Below are 18,462 nucleotides of genomic sequence, written 5' to 3'. Positions count from 1 at the left end.
GCAGGGACAGTTATACAGAAGCTTGAAGGCAAAGGCAAGAAGTTAAAACTTTTTGCAATAGACTGGGGAGAGCCAGTGAACTATAAACTTAGGCCCTGATTCTGCAAGCACTTACACATGTAACTGTGCACCTGAGTAGTTAAATGAAGCCAGTCAATTGGACTATTCTGTGAGCCTACTCTTGTTAGGTGTTTGGGATAAGGGCCATGTTTGTGTAGTACCTAACACAAGGGATCTTGATCAAGGCATCTGGGTGCTATTGAAGTACGAATAATCACAAGGCATTCAGAGTGAGATGATATGGTCATACTGGATGAGTATGATAATGTGAAAGAAAATATGAATGTCTGAACAGAGACTTTTAAATGCTCTTCTGGGCCTTCAGCAGCCTGGGGAATTCTTTGTATTGCAACCTGCCACTAACTTGATGGCAAGGTTTGCATTAGGATTATACGATCATAAAATAGAATGCACTAGTGAATATAGAATGGTTATTCATTAACTGCATAATGTTTCCAGATGAAATGTGCTCTATAAAGTATAATTCTCAAAGTACCAATATGCTCACTTAGTGAATCAATACTTTGACGTCTTAGTATAACTACTTGATTAATGCTGAATACACAGTATTATATAGATATCTTTTATTTTCTCATTTTTTGTAGTGCTCTAATCTACCTTGTTTAAAGGAAAAGAGCATCCGTTTGGCTCATTCTGGCAATCTTCGAGTTCCAAAGGTAAGAAGCACTTCTTATTACGTAGAAACAGAAGTAAATCAACATTTCAGCATTTTAACTAAAGCTAGCACTTATTAATTTACTATGTTTGGCAGCCACTTCAAATGTGAAAAGTTAGTCTCTTATTAATAACAGTACTGCCCAGAGGCTCCAATCAGGAATGTGGAACTGTTGTTGTAGGTGATGTACAAACACGCAATACTATCTCTGCCCTTACCCTTCTTCCATCACTTCAGTTGTAAGAGATACAGTCAAAAATATACAATTTACATGCAATCTTTACATACATACCTGAACTTTTCCACCTAATGTATAATAATCAGCTGTTTCTCAGTCTTGCCATCATTAGTTGACTGAATTCGTGTAAGTCTCTGAGTAGAAGTGCAAGCCTAGTGTGAGAGTGCTTTGTGAGAGTCAGTATTGCATTAGATTGAATGTTAGTTTATAATCAGTATATGTTTAATATGCTAATACAATTGTGTCAAAACACATGGCTTGGAGGCTAGATACAGCCTTCATGTTGGAGTTATACAGCCTACATTTGAGCCTAGACTCAAATTCAGATTGGTATTGGTGTGATCGCTATGGGTACACGGTGTCCAGTACTGGTGTCCACAGTTCAAGAAGGATCTTAATAGACTGGAGAGGGTTAACAGAAGGGCAACGGGAATGACTGAAGGATTGGAAAACATGCCTTCTAGTGATGGACCCAAGGATAGCAATCTGTTTAGCTTAACAAAGGGAAGATTAAGAGGTGACTTAATCATTTAAGTACCTACATGGGGAGCAGAAATTTGACAATAGGCTGGCTCTTCAATGTATCCACCAAAAGTATAACAAGATCCAATAGCTAGAAGCTGAAGCTAGACAAATTCACACTGGAAATAAGGTGAAAATGTTGTATGTGTATGTATTTATAGATAAGTATTATATAATCTTCTTACTATGTGTTCCATTCTATCTATCTGATGAAGTGGGCTGTAGCCTACGAAAGCTTATGCTCTAATAAATTTGTTAGTCTCTAAGGTGCCACAAGTACTCTTGTTCTTTTTGCGGATACTAACATGGCCGCTACTCTGAAACTTGTCACAGGGTTGTGGTGGATTCTCCATCACTGGCAATTTTAAAATCAAGACTGGATGGTTTTTGAAAAGATATGCTCTAGTTTTAAACAGGAATTAATTCAGGGAAGTCATATGGCCTGTGTTATTCAAGAGGGCAAATTAGATGACCACAGTGGTCCCTTCTACCTTTAGAATCTATTAATTTGTAATTATTACAACGTTTTCATTAATACCGTCACCCCCTTGTAGACTTCATAGTTGTGAATGGACATTTAGTTTGTGTTTTTAAAGTTTTATGGATGCAGTGCTGTCTGCCTGAATCTGCAGACAACCTGAAACAGTCGCTCTGAGAAGGGAAACTGCTTTACCTGAGCTAGATTTATTAGGGTATCAAAGGGACCACATCAACTTGGAAATCACAATTCCATGCGAAAGTTAGTTCTTACGACAAGTAATCTCTAAAATTACATGGAGAAAATGTTTTTCTCCATTTATTTTTAGTTTCCTTGCTTTGTGCTTAGTCAGTTTCATTGGTTTGTTGATGGCCAGCTGGATTGCTCTAAAGCAGTGGTTCCCAAACTGGCCCTCCCCCCTCCCCTGCCCAGGACATACATATAAGTACATATCCTACCCCTAGGAGTGTGTGGAGGAATGTTTGGGAGGGCCTGGGCAAAACCCCGGGGGGGGCAGGAAAGGAGCGCCCCTCAGCTCTGCTTTGTGCCAAGCCGCAGCTCTTTTCCACCTGCCGCTCAGCTCTGCCATCATGCCCTCTCTGCTCCCCGGCCAGCTCCACCTCTGTCCCCAGCTCTTACCCCATCCCCAGCTCCACCCCCACCTCTGCCTTGAACCCATGCTCCTCTGCTGAGGAAGCCTTGGCTGTATAGTAATGGAGCGAGGGTGCAGACAGACTCCATTACTGGTAAGGGGAGGCACAACAGGAAAGGTTTGGGCACTACTGCTCTAAGACATTGCTGCTGTGGCAAAGCTTACATGCATTCTCTGCCTCTGCTCTGCAAGAGGGTGTTTACCGGTAATAACAGCAAAGCTGAAGAGGTGAGAAGAAGGTGGCGGAGAAAGAATGGGCCTGGGCATGTTTGGTGATGGTTGTGGCCGCAGGCCTGACCAAAAGACCCATATAAATTCAGTGAAGGAGCAGAAAAATCCTTTCCTTTCCTTTTTTTTTTTAAAGAAGGAAATAAACACATGCTATTTGAGAGAAAATTTAGCTCCTGGATTCCAGTACGCAGACTGTTGAAGCAGGGCAGATTTTTGTATACAAAACTCTGGAAAGATCTTGCATGTATTGCTCCACTATGTTTATAATTTATGGGAAGAAAAATTATTTTCCTTTGCATTTATATGGATCTCAAATATTCAAAGTTGTAATAAGTAATGATAAAAAAATATGGAAGGGATTTAAAACCTCATGCTAAAGGCTTAAGCAAATCTTTAACTATTAGAGATCAGGATGGGACCTGATCTTCTTACTGGTCTGCCTACTGTGGGGTTTTTACACCTTCCTCTGAGGCATCTGGTTCTGACCACGTTGGGAGACAGTATATTGAACTCGCTGTGGCCTTGGGTTTGGTCCAGTGTGACACTTCCTGTGTGGGATAGGTTAGCTGGTTGGAGGCCAGCATTAAACAAACAATACCAGAAGCTAAAAGCATAAAGCAAGAAATTTGTGTTTGTATTTCTTTATCCCAACATTGGTAATAATAATTTCCTTATTAATTTAAATGTCATGTTAATTACATTGTTTTTGCTTTTATATTTTTTCTTGAAAAAATAATAAAATTAAACAGTTGTAATTTTATGAAGAAACTGACATTCCCTTTTTACTTCTGCAAGGACTTGTGCATTTATTTCATGTATTTGGGGAAGCCTTATATAATATTCCATCAGTTATTTACGTGTGTGGTGGGCAGCATCTCTCTTTGCGTGAAAGCACTGCTGTAGTATCTTTGCAAATGAAAGAAATTGGTGTTTCTGTTTTATCTTTTATTTTGTACTGATTTTAAAACTAGTATTACTCTAGCAGTGAAATGTCTCTCAGTAACAGGTATGGCGATAGTTTAGAGAAGTTCATGGACAAGTGACACTGTCACACTCACACTCTCTCTCTCTCTAAAAATCCCACTACGGTTAAGTGAAATCATTCAAGATGCTGATCAGCTCCTAATATCACTTATGCATGTAAACCCTTATCCTGTTGCCACCCAACCAGCATGCAGGATTCCACAGTAGCACCTCTTAACCCAGAGGATGACAAACCAGTTTGCAAACTTAAACAGTTATACATTTTGTACATTTTGTACACCCCTGAAGTGCACCCACTTCTGAAATGAAACATAGCCAGTATTTAACAGTGCACTGGTTTAGGGCAGGACATGAAGAATTTCAGATCTACCTGAAACTTCATGGGGAGTGTATGTAGGCAGAAAATAATTATCCAAGTTAGAATTCAGTCAAGGCACTGCGGGTTGACATGCATACTCTTATTAAGGATCCATGAGATCCATAAGACCTTGATTTTCATCTCATCTGAAAGATGGCACTTCCAGTAGTACAGAGCACCATGAACGTATGCAGGGCATTGGTTCAATGTGAAGTCAGAGGAGAGAGTGCCACTTACTGATTGCCAGTGTCTCTTTCTGCATCACCTATCCACAGGTGTTCCTTGAAAGTCTCTTGCCCAAGTATGGACACAGCCTTATATAGCTCAGTTTGTGGGATCTTATGAGATTTCAGTGGAAGGGTGCTATGTCTATAGGGGTGGGGCATTTTGTTAAGTGCTTATGCAGCTTGGATGGTCTGGAGTCCAGGTTAGTTTTATTAGGTCTTCATATATTTCCTTTTTAATCCAAATACCTTCTTCTAAGCTTCAGTTGCCCTTGGCTAGTTTCTTACTTCTCTAGTGGATTAATTAGTTAACGTTTGTAAAAATGGGAAAGCATAATTGACAGTCTGGAAGAATACACAGAACAGGTACAGCACAGCCAAGGATAATGTGATTATTTCCCCATATAACCTACTGTGTGCTGCTAACTAGTTCTGCAAGTATCACCTCTGAAAATGAGTTAATTCTTCATGAACATTTGGTCTTAGACCTTTCCACTAACCACTGGATTGGGACTAACCAACTCATTTCACATAGGTCAGCGAATAGCTATGAGACACTAATGACATTAGGAGGCTTGTCGCCTGATCTAGATTTAAAGTATTCGCCTAGAAGTGATAATATCTATGTGACGTTGTTGTGGTTTTGAACATAGAGAAGGGGAAAATCATCAGTGGTTCACAGGAATTTAGTTGCTTGATTCCCATTCTTGCCAATGGCAGTCACATACCCAAGAGTTTGTCTACATTGCATGCTGCTTTCGGCGATGCGTTGTGTGTGTATATATATATATATCCTCTAGCACAGGTATAAATAGCAGTGTAGACTGTGAGGTATTGCTTAGGTTGGTAAAGACACCCCAGAAGGGCGTGGGTATGTACTTGAGTATATATCCTACACAGCTCTCTACTTGCCCAAGCTGTGCCTCCCCGTCGACATTGCTATTTTTAGCAATGTAGTGTCCAGCTGCCTCTCTGCTGCCTCCCTGTAGCTGGAGCAGGAAAAGATTCTGGCAGTGGGGGCAGTGCTGCTGAAGCCATCCTCTGCCACCTCCCCTGTGCTAGAGACTTTCACTGACATGGGTAGCTACACAGTGCAATGTGAACACAGATTGCTTTTCATTGCTGCACTATACGCTATACATCTCTGCCAGTAGTGTGCAGTGTAGATGTACTCTGAGTATCTGTGCACGACTTTGAAAATGCTAAATTTTTGAATAGTGGTCTCGCTAATGTGCCTGCTTAAATTGTAAGTTTCCTGCTACTTTCCCTTTTGCTTACAGCTGTTGTGTCAATGTGTTCTTTCTCTGACCACAGCTAATGAAGAATTCAGTGGAGAAGGCCTGGAATGTACGCCAATCAATTTTTTTTAATTTGGATATTAACTATATCTTACTGTCCTAAACTGTTGAAAGTAAACTATTCTAGCCTGCTCCTGTGCTCTTCAGTTTTGTGTCTTTTCAGCAACTGTTGTAGTTATGGAACTAGAGATTTATTGGTTTCTAGTTTGGTAAGTTCTGTATATCCCTTGTATGTGCCAAAGATGTGTATTCCTGTTACTAGGATTTAAATATTTCCTCTCTCTCTTTTTTGTAGGCTTCTGTTGAAGGAATGAAGCTTTAAAAAGGAACTTACAAAATAAGAAAATGGGCGCAAACAGTAGCAGCATTTGTGAGCTCCCAGAAAATGAGTACTTAAAAAGATTATCGGGAGCCGAGGCTGTCTCTGAGAATGACCCATTCTGGAATCAGCTGCTTTCTTTTAGCTTTACTGCCCCAACAAGCAGGTAAGAGGATGCTTGCTGAAGGACTGAACGTTTGTGACAAATACATGAGCAATGGTGCCTAATAACTCTGAATGCAAAATAGACTTATTTTTCTTCTCTTTTGTGGAGGTAGGTCTGTGGAAAGTCCACCTGAGTGTGGGCTGTTGGAGTACAATTCCACCATATTCTCTCATTCTTGCTGCTGCTTTTCCTCCTCATTGCAGCTGTAATTAGTCTCCTTTCTCCTCACAACCAAGAAAGGTCAGCAATAGGTCTATAATGGTGTTTGTCTAAATAGGTTGCTGGAAATGCTGAAGAATAACAGATGCGTGCCCCCTTTGCAGGACCTATAGTTTCCAGCTCTAGCAGATTAAAGCAGTGATGAAGTTATGGGTTAATCCTGCCATTGCTGAGCCCCTTAAACTCCCATGGAATTTAATGGGAGCTGAGGGTATTTAGCATCTTAGGTGATTGAGCTGTAAGTTTGTTACTGGATAGGGTCCCTTATAGTTTATGTTCTTGTGACATACCAGGATATAATCCAGACTTATGAGTAGCTGTATCACCCTGGTCCTGTAGCCTGGTGGGGAGCCCTTTACAATGCTTTGCTACTATAGTCTCCAGCCTGGACTGCTCACAAATGGTCTCCAGCATGTAAGTCTTCTCAGCTATGTCTGTGTGTGTGTTCCAGCCAGCCACAAGTAGGCTCTTACCAGCCTTAGTTATGCTGCAGGGTGACCCCATCACAGCCCTGGTCCTGGATTTCCCCCCAGAGATGTATGTCCTGTACTGTCCAGCTCTCTCCTGGACGGTACAAATAACTGAGTCTGTTATTCATGTAAGGGAATAATATGCACACAACTTTTTACCCCAAATGGAGTTACCAGACACTTTAACTTGAACACACTGGATTAGATAAAACTGTAAAAGAAATTAACTACGAAGAGGGAGATTTTAAGTGACTACAAATAATGAGGCATAGAAGTCAGAAACGATTACAAGAAAGATAGAGAGAGAATGCTTACTGGTGCCTAATTTAACAAATTACATTGGATTCAAAACAAAGTTTTCTCACCACGTGCTTTCATCAGTCTTACTGACCAAACTCTTTAGGTCAGGACCCCTCCCACAGAGTCCAACAACTGTTTCCTTTGTCTTTTCAGATGCAGTAAATGCAATGGTCAGAAAAAATGGGGGTGGGGAGGGTCCCTTGGGGTATTTGTTCTTCCTTTTAATAATTTCAGTCCACCCCTTGGAAAACATTTCCAGCTGAGGATCGGGAGACAAAGAATCTATGTGGAAGGATATTCCCTACTCTGTTTTTTTTTTCTCTTCACCTATTTGAACTTCCTTTGTTTTCCCTCCCTGCTTGATGACTCTGTTTACTTCTTAAATGCAAATTAAGGCAAGCACACATTCCTTCTTTTGTTTAGGACAGACCTGACTTTGGGCAGGGCTGGGGTGTTTTGAACATGTGTTAATAAGATCATAACGCAGAATCTGAAATAGTGTTGTCACGCACATTTTATCAGGACAATACTGATCAGCAAATTATGAGTTTTTAAATACTACCTCACAGGGCATACTTTGTATAAAGATTATTACAATAGTGTGTAGGGTGTGAGTACAAGGGAGTATTCATCACAGTTGTTTCCTAGCACTTAATCATGAAAAATATTTTATTATTTTTATTTTTAGTGGCATTTGGAAGTTTTAAATTTTTTTGCTGGACAACTGGAAGCAGGGCAAAAAGTCTATACTGGCTTCAGGGTAACAGAATCACTCTTGATATGATGCATATGGTGCAGTACAAAGCTTGGCTTTGCTGTTCTTCACAACTCCCATATCAGACTTGTGAAGAATCACAGAAGTAGTATTGAAAGTGAACCCAGCCCTTTGGGTTCACATTTAGCCCCCAAGACAAGGCCAATTGCTTTTTGTCATCTTTCCATTTCTTTCTGCCTATTTTTAAGCCTGTTTTTACCAATGCAACAGGTAATACTTGAATGACAGTTACTGAAAGGATTGTCTCATCTCACAAATATAAAAGATTTTGTCATATAGTTGTCTAACTCCATCTCAATCATACCATTGATCAGACACTTTCCTGGCTTCCTTCTGCAGAAGAGAAGATGTTTGAGTAGCTTCCAAAGCCAGTTCCCTGTCATACTCAGTCCAGTGGAACACAATCTTATTTCAGGCTTTTCTGCTTATTTCTATAAACTTCTTGTGCTTATATACAAATGCTAGAAGTCTAAATATTAAGATGGGTGAACTTGAGTGCCTTGTATTAAATGAGGATATTGATATAATAGACATCACAGAAACTTGGTGGAATAAAGATAATCAATGGGACACAGTAATAGCAGGGTACAAAATGTATCAGAAGGACAGAACAGGCTGTGCTGGGTGGGGGAGTGGCACTATATGTGAAAGAAAGCGTAGAATCAAATGAAGTAAAAAATCTTAAATGAACCAAACTGTACCGTAGAATCTCTATGGATAGTAATTCCATGCTTGAATAATAAGAATATAGCAGTGGGGATATACTGCCGACCACCTGACCAGGATGATGATAGTGACTGAAATCCTCAGGTTGATTAGAGAGGCTATAAAAATAAAAAAACCTCAATAATAATGGGGGATTTCAACTATCCCCATATTGACTGGGTACATGTCACCTCAGGATGGGATGCAGAGATAAAGTTTCTCGACACCTTAAATGATGGCATCATGGAGCAGATAGTCCTGGAAACCAAAAGAGGACAGGCAATTCTTGATTTAGTCCTAAGTGGAGCACAGCATCTGATCCAAGAGGTGAATATAGCGGAACTGCTTGGTAATAGTGTCCATAATATAATAAAATTTAATATCCCTGTGTGTTTGTGGGTGGGGAGGGAAACCAATGCAGCCCACCACAGTAGCATTTAACTTTAGAAAGGGGAACTACATAAAAATGAGGAAGTTAGTGAAACAGAAATTAAAAGTTACAGTGCCAAAAGTGAAATCCCTGCAAGCTGCATGGAAACGTTTTAAAAACATCACAATAGAGGCTCAATTTAAATGTACACCCCAAATTAAAAAACCTAATGAGAGGACCAAAAAAGTGCCACTGTGGCTAAACAACAAAGTAATAGAAGCCGTTAAAAAAAGTGGAAGTTAAATCCTTTTGAGGAAAATAGAAAGGAGCATAAACTCTGGCAATTGAAGTGTAAAAATATAATGAGGAAGGCCAAAAAAGAATGTGAAGAACAGCTAGCCAAAGACTCAAAAAGTTAAAGCAAAAATTTTGTTTTAAGTACATCAGAAGCAGGAACCTGCTAAGCAACCAGTGGGGCCACTGGACTACTGATATGCTAAAGGAGCACTTGAGGACGATAAGGCCATTGCAGAGAAACTAAATGAATTCTTTGCATTGGTCCTCACAGCTGAGCATGTGAGGGAAATTGCCAAGCCTGAGCCATTCTTTTTGGGTGACAAGTCTGAGGAACTGTTCCGGATTGAGGTCTCTTTAGAGGAGTTTTGGAACAAATTGAAAATTAAACAGAAATAAGTCACCAGGACCTGATGATATTCATCCAAGAGTTCTGAAGGAACTCATATGTGAAATTGCAGAACTACTAACTGTGGTATGTAATCTATCACTTAAATCAGCTTCTGAACCAAGTGACTGGAGGATAGCTAATGTGATACCAACTTTTTAAAAAGGCTCCGAAGGTGGTCCTGGCAATTACAGTCTGGTAAGCCTAACTTCAGTACCAGGCAAATTGATGGAAACTATAGTAAGGAACAGAATTATCAGACACATAGATGAACGCGGTTTGTTGGGGAAGAGTCAACAAGGTTTTTGTAAAGGGAAATCATGCCTCACCAATCTACTAGAATTCTTCGAGGGGGTTAACAAGAAATTGGCCAAGGGGGATCCAGTGGATATAGTGTACTTTGATTTTCAGAAAGCCTTTGACAAGGTCCCTTACCCAAGGCTCTGAAGCAATGTAAGCTGTCATGGGATAAGAGGAAGGGTCTTCTCCTGGATCAGTAACTGGTTAAAAGATAGGAAACAAAGGGTAGGAATAAGTGCTCAGTTTTCAGAATGGAGAGAGGTCAATAGTGGTGTCTCCCAGGCGTCTGCATCGGTATCAGTACTGTTCAATATATTCATAAATGATCTGGAAAAAGGGGTAAAGAGTGAGCTGGCAAAATTTGCAGATAATACAGAACTACTCAAGATAGTTAAATCCAAAGCAGACTGAAGAGTTACAGAGGAATCTCACAAAACTGGGTGACTGGGCAACAAAATGGCAGATGAAATTCAGTGTTGATAAATGCAAAGTAATGCACATTGGAAAACATAATTCCAACTCTACATATATAATGGTGGGGTCTAAATTAGCTGTTACCACTTAAGAAAGAGATCTTGGATTCATTGTGGATAGTTTTCTGAAAACATCCACTCCATGTGCAACAGCAGTCAAAAAATCTAACAATTCCTAACAATGTTGGGAATCATTAAGAAAGGGATAGATAGGAAGACAGAAAATTTCATATTGCCCCTATATAAATCCAAGATATGCCTACATCTTAAATATTGCATGCAGATCTGGTCTCCCCATCTCAAAAAAGATATATTGGAATTTGAAAAGGTACAGAAAAGGGAGGGGGGGGGGAATGATTTGGGGTATGGAACAGCTTCCAAAAAGGAGAGCTTAATAATACTGGGACTTTTCAGCTTGGAAAGGAGATGATTGAGGGGTGACATAATAGAGGTCTATAAAATCATGAGAGGTGTGGAGAAAGTAAATAAGGAAGTGTTATTTACTCCTTCTCATAAAACAAAAACTAGAGGGCACCATATGAAATTAATAGACAGGTTTAAAAGAAACAAAATGAAGTATTTCTTCACACAATACACAGTCAAGCTGTGGAACTCTTTGCCAGAGTATGTTGTGAAGGCCAAGACTATAACAGGGTCAAAAAAAGAACTAGATAAATTAATGGATAGGTCCATCAACGGCTGTTAGCCAGGATGGGCAGGGATAGTGTCCCTAGCTTCTGTTTGCTAGAAGCTGGGAATGGGCGACGGGATGGATCACTTGATGATTACCTGTTCTGTTCATTCCCTCTGGGGCACCTGGCATTGGCCACTGTTGGAAGACAGGATACTGAGCTAGATGGACCAATGGTCTGACCCAGTATGGCCATGCTTATGTTCTTGCTTTTTCCTCAGTAATGATTGATCTGGGTAGATTATTAGTGCACTGTCATAAATTTGGTTATTCTTCTTGGCAGATTTTAATAATGATGCACCCAAGATAGGATGCATGTTGTCTAGATTCTCCTCAAAGGTGTCTTATTTATGCCTCTTTAAGGGTGAGAGGAGGGCCTGAAAGCTATGTGTCAGCCTCAGAGAACAATCGTGCAGCCTGACCGCCTCTTCCACCGTTTCTGGGGTAATACAGTCTAGCTACCTGGTAGTGGGAATTTGTGCATCAGTTTCCAAACTTTTTTGGGGTAACTTTGTCCATCTGCCACTTAACCAAGGCTCTCACTATACCCATCTTCTGCATCATTGCATCTGCCCTCCTCCTCCATCCCCTCCCACAGGCTCCATTTTCTCCATCCTTGTTATCATCATCCCACTAAAGTTCCCAAGAGTTCTACCTACACTGCTCCCACCAGCTCAAATTCAGATTCCACATTCACAACCTTCTCAGCCTCCACCTCCTTACCGCTGATGACATTTGCCACAACTCCACCCTTTCCACGTCCCACATCTTTCCTCATCACCATCATTCCCCCTCATGTCACCATTGCTAACCCCATGCTCATCTTCCCACTTCCTTTTCCCTTTATCTTGCTGTCTCTGGAATGCCTGCTCCATCTCTAAAGAGATCTCCATTATCCATGATGTCGTCTTATCTTTCTCCCTCCAGTTCCTGACTCTCTAAGACCTGGATCCCTTTTGTTTTGTCTGACATTGCCTCTACAGCTTCCTTCTTACGAAGGCCTGTCCTTCTCTCACATTGCCTATACTGGATTGGACTTGCTGCTTCCAACCCCTTCCTCCTCTTGAACAGCACTGCCTCTGACTTGTCTTTCGTACCTCTCCATGTTGCTGTCATCTTTTGTCCACTCAGCTCCGCCCACTGATCCTCTTGTCTGGTTCCTCTGTCTCTTCCTCGCATCACAATCTCACATGCATATTCTCGGTAACTTCCATGTTGATGACCCATCCAGCTCTCTGTAGTTGCACGTTTCCTTGTCCTCACCTCTTCATTCAACCTGCAGCTGTGGCTCAACTCTCCTGGTCACCCAAAGGGCCCTTCACTTGACTTGGTCTTGCCAAGCATTGCTCTGTCCCTGATTTCTCTGTTGCTGAGTTTGAAGATAGCAGGCTCTCTCTTAATTAGTGGAAGCATTATCTGAAGATAGCAGGCCCTCTCTTAATTAGTGGAAGCATTGTCTGCTACAAAGAAGTCATGCATTCTTTAGTGATCTGAAGCAACTAGATCCAAACTATTTTATTGGCTATGCTGAGTGCACCAAACTGTCTGCAGTCTAAGATGACATATTTAGCTTTTACCTGTTTTCACTGAAAACATGTGCTGTATCCATTCTGGACTAATGTTTTCTGTCATTTTAAAAATACTTCTTTAATAAGGAGCTATTTTTCAAGTGAATTGTAGAGAGAGTTTTACTAATCTTAAAATCTTAAATTTTGAACATGAATGACAGACTGAATAAAGATGGGAAGATATTATATTAGAAATTTTAGTAAAATATGGATATGAATTTACATCAGTCCAACCCTTATTTACCGTAGCTTTTAGGTGGCTGTAAACTTGATGTTCCAAGGACTGGGTATAAGACAGGTATGGGGTGCCTATTTGGAATTTTCAGTAGGGTTTCTTATAGTTGGCAGGTGGACTGAGCCTCATGCATGGGTGTAGGAGACAGTTCAGGCAACTGGGAGATGGATCATCTCAAAAGGTATTTGGTATGTGGGAGTTGGTCTGCAAGTGGATGTTCAGATGAGAAAAATGGAGGGAATTAGCATCCTGAAGGCATGTTGTTATGCTCTTATCTAGAAAGATAGGAATGTTCTGTCTTCTGGGGAGAGGAAGGTTGGATGGGGGAATATTCAGGAGCCTAACGGAGGATCTAAAGGAGGGATATGAAGGGGTTGGTTTGCTTGTAGATGATCATAAGGGTTTGGTAGGTGGGAAGTGTAGTGAGAAGGAAGAATAAAGTTGTGACAAACTCACTTCTGTACTTTCTTGGTGCAATTGACTGAGGAAAAGCATACTTGTTTGCTAAGTATTAAGGGTTGTGTACATAGTGTTAAAATTATATTGTGGCTTTTTAGTGTATTGTTTAATATTTTCAAAATATTAAACAGTATACTGATTGATGGAGAAATGTTTGGGTTGTTTTTTTGTCTTGAGGAAAGTCTGTCTCTTAGGGTCTATTCAGCAACCTTTACTTGAGTGAGTTTCACAGTATCAGGCCCTATAAATGTTTTGGTTCTGTATAATAATCTGGAGTGACCAAGATCAGGAATAAAAACTGGTGTGAAGAATTCAGTGTACTGAACACCAGATGGTGCTCTTGCATGACAACTAGAATAGATAGTATTTTTAGAGGCATAGTACTGTCTTCTATGTGGCTTAATAATTAGGAGGAAACATGAATGTTTCTAGTTAAGCTGTGCCTAAGAAGTTTTACTGTTTTTACAAATAGTGTCAAACATTGCTCCCTGCATGCCACCTTGAACCAGTGGCTGAGCTGGATGATCTTACTTACATGAGCAAAATAAGAGTTCAACCACTCATTGTAAAAAAGCAAGGTCAACCTTGTTAAGAAATCAGGGGTTAACCATGCTTTATTACAGTGGGTATTAAATATAGCTATTCCTGTTCACCCCAGAGGATCAGTCATTTTAAACAATGGCTTGAAGGGGTCAGGTTTGTCACTTGTCAAACATGGCAGAATTTTTTTTAGTTAATTCTAGAGTTATACCTCTTCATTGTAGTCTCTTGCAGAATTGGATGGTTTATCAGTAGATTCTAGGTTTCAGAGTAACAGCCGTGTTAGTCTGTATTCGCAAAAAGAAAAGGAGTACTTGTGGCACCTTAGAGACTAACCAATTTATTTGAGCATAAGCTTTCATGAGCTACAGCTCACTTCATCGGATGCTAGTTTTCAGGTTTTAATGAAAACGGTATCTATGCTAAGTTGAGGTAACTGATGGTGACTCTTCAGGGGGATAGTTTTCATAAGTGGTGTTGGATTAAATTGGGCAAGCTCTTACAAAGTTAAGGTGGATGCCATCTCCTGTGAGGACGTATATGTCATGTCAGCTTTGGCTTTTTAAGTTTTTAGTCCTCTAGCTCAGTGGTTCTCAAAGCTGGTCCGTTGCTTGTTCAGGGAAAGCCCAAGGGCCAGGCCTGTTTGTTTACCTGCCGCGTCCGCAGGTTCGGCCGATCGCGGCTCCCACTGGCCTGGGGGAAGCGGCACGGGCCAAGGGACGTGCTGGCTGCCCTTCCTGCAGCCCTCATTGGCCTGGAGCGGTGAACTGCGGCCAGTGGGAGCCGCGATCGGCCAAACCTGCGGATGTGGCAGGTAAACAAACTGGCCCGGCCACCACGGGCTTTCCCTGAACAAGCGGCGGATCGGCTTTGAGAATCACTGCTGTAGTTAGTAGTGTCAGGAGTGGGGAAGTTTAAGGGGAGATCTCTTCTCTCTTCCAGATCTCTAAAACTTCCTGGGTGTTGGGGCCAACAAGCTCCTATCTGTTACCTGCTACAGTGGATTCCTCCTCCTTCCCCTCCACCCCACCAGCTATGTGTGCTCTTTGCCCCTTACACATAGGAGGAAGCACACCAAGATGCAACATGCCGTCTGTGAAGAAAGCGGGTGATATTGGTGGTGTTATGACTATTATGTGTTCCTTTGATTGTTATGATGGGGTTCTGCCATGTAGAGCCAAGGAGACAAGTGTGTAATAGCCAGAAGAAGGAGCTGAAAGGGAAACTGCTAGCTACCTGCAGCCCCTTGCGGCATGAGTGATAAGCTGCAGGGGCAAACGTTTGACTCACTCTATAGAGTGACATTTGGCAGCCATTGCCAGTGGGACCTCAGCAGAGTTTATGGGTAACGGAGGGTGGGCACTGCATGTGTATGTGGTATTATAGGGGGAACAAGCAGCGACCTCTGTTAGGTTGCCCAACACTTTCCATTGTAGACGATTCTGCATCCTTATTTTTGAGGAGCTCTAATACTCTGTTTGCAGTCAGGCTGTGGGTATTCATCAGGCAGACTCTCCTCAGGCTACAGAAGTGCCTTTTCTTTATCCCATGAAATTCCCCTAGTTTCAGCCCCCTTGTCCATATACATCATGATAGTCTTTAATTACATGATCTACATGTGATTTTTTTCCTACCAGATTCCTGGCTCATTCAGTTCAAAGGATGGACACACAAGGGGGCTGAATTAAGGTTACACAGGCAGCTATAAATTTGGCATTTCCTAACTTTTAGTTGCTTGACTTATCAGCCTAAATAATGTTTTTGTACGCAGAAGAACTGTTAACAATCTGTAGGCCTTTATCTAGCTTTGCCTGGTTTTAGGCCAAGAGCCATGGGACATGACATGTGATGTGTGAGCCTTGCTCTCAAGTCAGGCAGAGCAGTGCATTGCTGAGGGGAATGTGACCTTATTTTGAGGACTGTTGTTAGTTACAATGTTTTCATGATGGAAAGCTAAAACAGAATTAATTAAAGCAGAACTTGCTGAAAATCATAAGCTTAATATTTAACGTTCCACTTTGTTCTTTCCCTTGAGTTTTAGAAATGGCTGGTTGAAGAATAGTGTGCATGATTCTTTAATGGAAAGACATAAAATGAACAACTCTTAGGTTGCCTTAATATGGTGCATTTTTAAAATTGGTACAATAAATTATATGCAGCTTTTCATTCGATGTGCGTCTTATGAATAGTCCATTAAAGTCAGCATTCCCACAGTATGAATTTACTGAATGGGCTGATTCTTCTCTGTTTTGTGAATGATGGCAAGGGAAAAGCTTTGCTTAGTCAAGGGAAAAAGGACCAACGCGGCTACAACAACACTGCATAAGGGAGAAAGCTGTCAGGAAAGCTTCCTCTCCTCCTCTCTTTTAACAACCCCCTCTTCCCCCCCGGGGTGGTTGTGTACTACAATTTGGGTCTTATTTATGCCTTATGAAGACTCGCCAGTGTTGTAGCATGTGTGTAACTGCAACTTGTGTGGGTGGTATTCTGACTGATGATTTGAGCCACTATGTTTTTTTTAAAGTAGAGATTCTGTTTCTAATGAAAAAAAGAAAAGGAGTACTTGTGGCACCTTAGAGACTAACCAATTTATTACAGCATAAGCTTTCGTGAGCTACAGCTCACTTCATCAGATGCATATCGTGGAAACTGCAGCAGACTTTATATATACACAGAGAATATGAACCAATACCTCCTCCCACCCCACTGTCCTGCTGGTAATAGCTTATCTAAAGTGATCATCAGGTGGGCCATTTCCAGCACAAATCCAGGTTTTCTCACCCTCCACCCCCCCACACAAATTCACTCTCCTGCTGGTGATAGCCCATCCAAAGTGACAACTCTTTACACAATGTGCATGACAATCAAGTTGGGCTATTTCCTGCACAAATCCAGGTTTTCTCACATCCCCCCCACCCCCATACACACACAAACTCACTCTCCTGCTGGTAATAGCTCATCCAAACTGACCACTCTTCAAGTTTAAATCCAAGTTAAACCAGAACATCTGGGGAGGGGAGGGGTAGGAAAAAACAAGAGGAAACAGGCTACCTTGCATAATGACTTAGCCACTCCAAGTCTCTATTTAAGCCTAAATTAATAGTATCCAATTTGCAAATGAATTCCAATTCAGCAGTTTCTCGCTGGAGTCTGGATTTGAAGTTTTTTTGTTTTAAGATAGCGACCTTCATGTCTGTGATTGTGTGACCAGAGAGATTGAAGTGTTCTCCGACTGGTTTATGAATGTTATAATTCTTGACATCTGATTTGTGTCCATTTATTCTTTTACGTAGAGACTGTCCAGTTTGACCAATGTACATGGCAGAGGGGCATTGCTGGCACATGATGGCATATATCACATTGGTGGATGTGCAGGTGAACGAGCCTCTGATAGTGTGGCTGATGTTATTAGGCCCTGTGATGGTGTCCCCTGAATAGATATGTGGGCACAATTGGCAACGGGCTTTGTTGCAAGGATAAGTTCCTGGGTTAGTGGTTCTGTTGTGTGGTATGTGGTTGTTAGTGAGTATTTGCTTCAGGTTGCGGGGCTGTCTGTAGGCAAGGACTGGCCTGTCTCCCAAGATTTGTGAGAGTGTTGGGTCATCCTTTAGGATAGGTTGTAGATCCTTAATAATGCGTTGGAGGGGTTTTAGTTGGGGGCTGAAGGTGACGGCTAGTGGCGTTCTGTTATTTTCTTTGTTAGGCCTGTCCTGTAGTAGGTAACTTCTGGGAACTCTTCTGGCTCTATCAATCTGTTTCTTTACTTCTGCAGGTGGGTATTGTAGTTGTAAGAAAGCTTGACAGAGATCTTGTAGGTGTTTGTCTCTGTCTGAGGGGTTGGAGCAAATGCGGTTGTATCGCAGAGCTTGGCTGTAGACGATGGATCGTGTGGTGTGGTCAGGGTGAAAGCTGGAGGCATGCAGGTAGGAATAGCGGTCGGTAGGTTTCCGGTATAGGGTGGTGTTTATGTGACCATTGTTTATTAGCACTGTAGTGTCCAGGAAGTGGATCTCTTGTGTGGACTGGACCAGGCTGAGGTTGGTGGTGGGATGGAAATTGTTGAAATCATGGTGGAATTCCTCAAGGGCTTCTTTTCCATGGGTCCAGATGATGATGTTTCTAATGCTTTGACGTCATTAAATTAAAAGGAGAGTGGCTTCTCAAAAGAAGAATATTCTGTCCTGTCAACCTTTTCACATGGTCAGGCAGCAACTTTCACTCAGTCTCTGTTACTGTGACACTTTTGCTGAAGTCTCTGGGCCAGATTCTGGGCCAGTTACACTGGTATAAATCCAACATAACTGAGTTGAAATGAACTGGACCTACTGTAGATTAAATGCATTGATTTTAATAGGATTCTGGACTGGAATTATGCTGTAATAATTGAGAGCAGAATCTGGCCCTCTACTAATATTAAGCTAGAGATGAGACCAAGCTGAATATAAAAACATACAAGGAATGATAGCCAT

General features: G+C 41.4%; 1 protein-coding gene across 3 annotated transcripts in view; it reads left to right on the top strand.

Annotated features, from left to right (window-relative positions):
* Positions 1-18,462, top strand: part of DYM (dymeclin) — a 385,616-nt gene that overhangs the window by 25,988 nt on the left and 341,166 nt on the right. For 2 of the 3 annotated variants that reach the window (XM_084627912.1, XM_084627910.1), the window contains exons 2-3: positions 666-737; positions 6,017-6,206. In XM_084627912.1, coding sequence (XP_084484038.1) covers positions 6,067-6,206 — 140 coding nt within the window. In that variant the 5' untranslated portion in view covers positions 666-737; positions 6,017-6,066. The remainder of the gene's footprint in view (positions 1-665; positions 738-6,016; positions 6,207-18,462) is intronic. The other variant, XM_084627911.1, reaches the window with a different exon arrangement.

This window comes from Lepidochelys olivacea, assembly GCF_965140295.1.
Source record: "Lepidochelys olivacea isolate rLepOli2 genome assembly, chromosome: 5".
Taxonomy (NCBI): Eukaryota; Metazoa; Chordata; order Testudines; family Cheloniidae; genus Lepidochelys; species Lepidochelys olivacea.
Note: the sequence above shows the minus strand (reverse complement) of the source record. Positions and strands in the feature narration are given on the sequence as shown.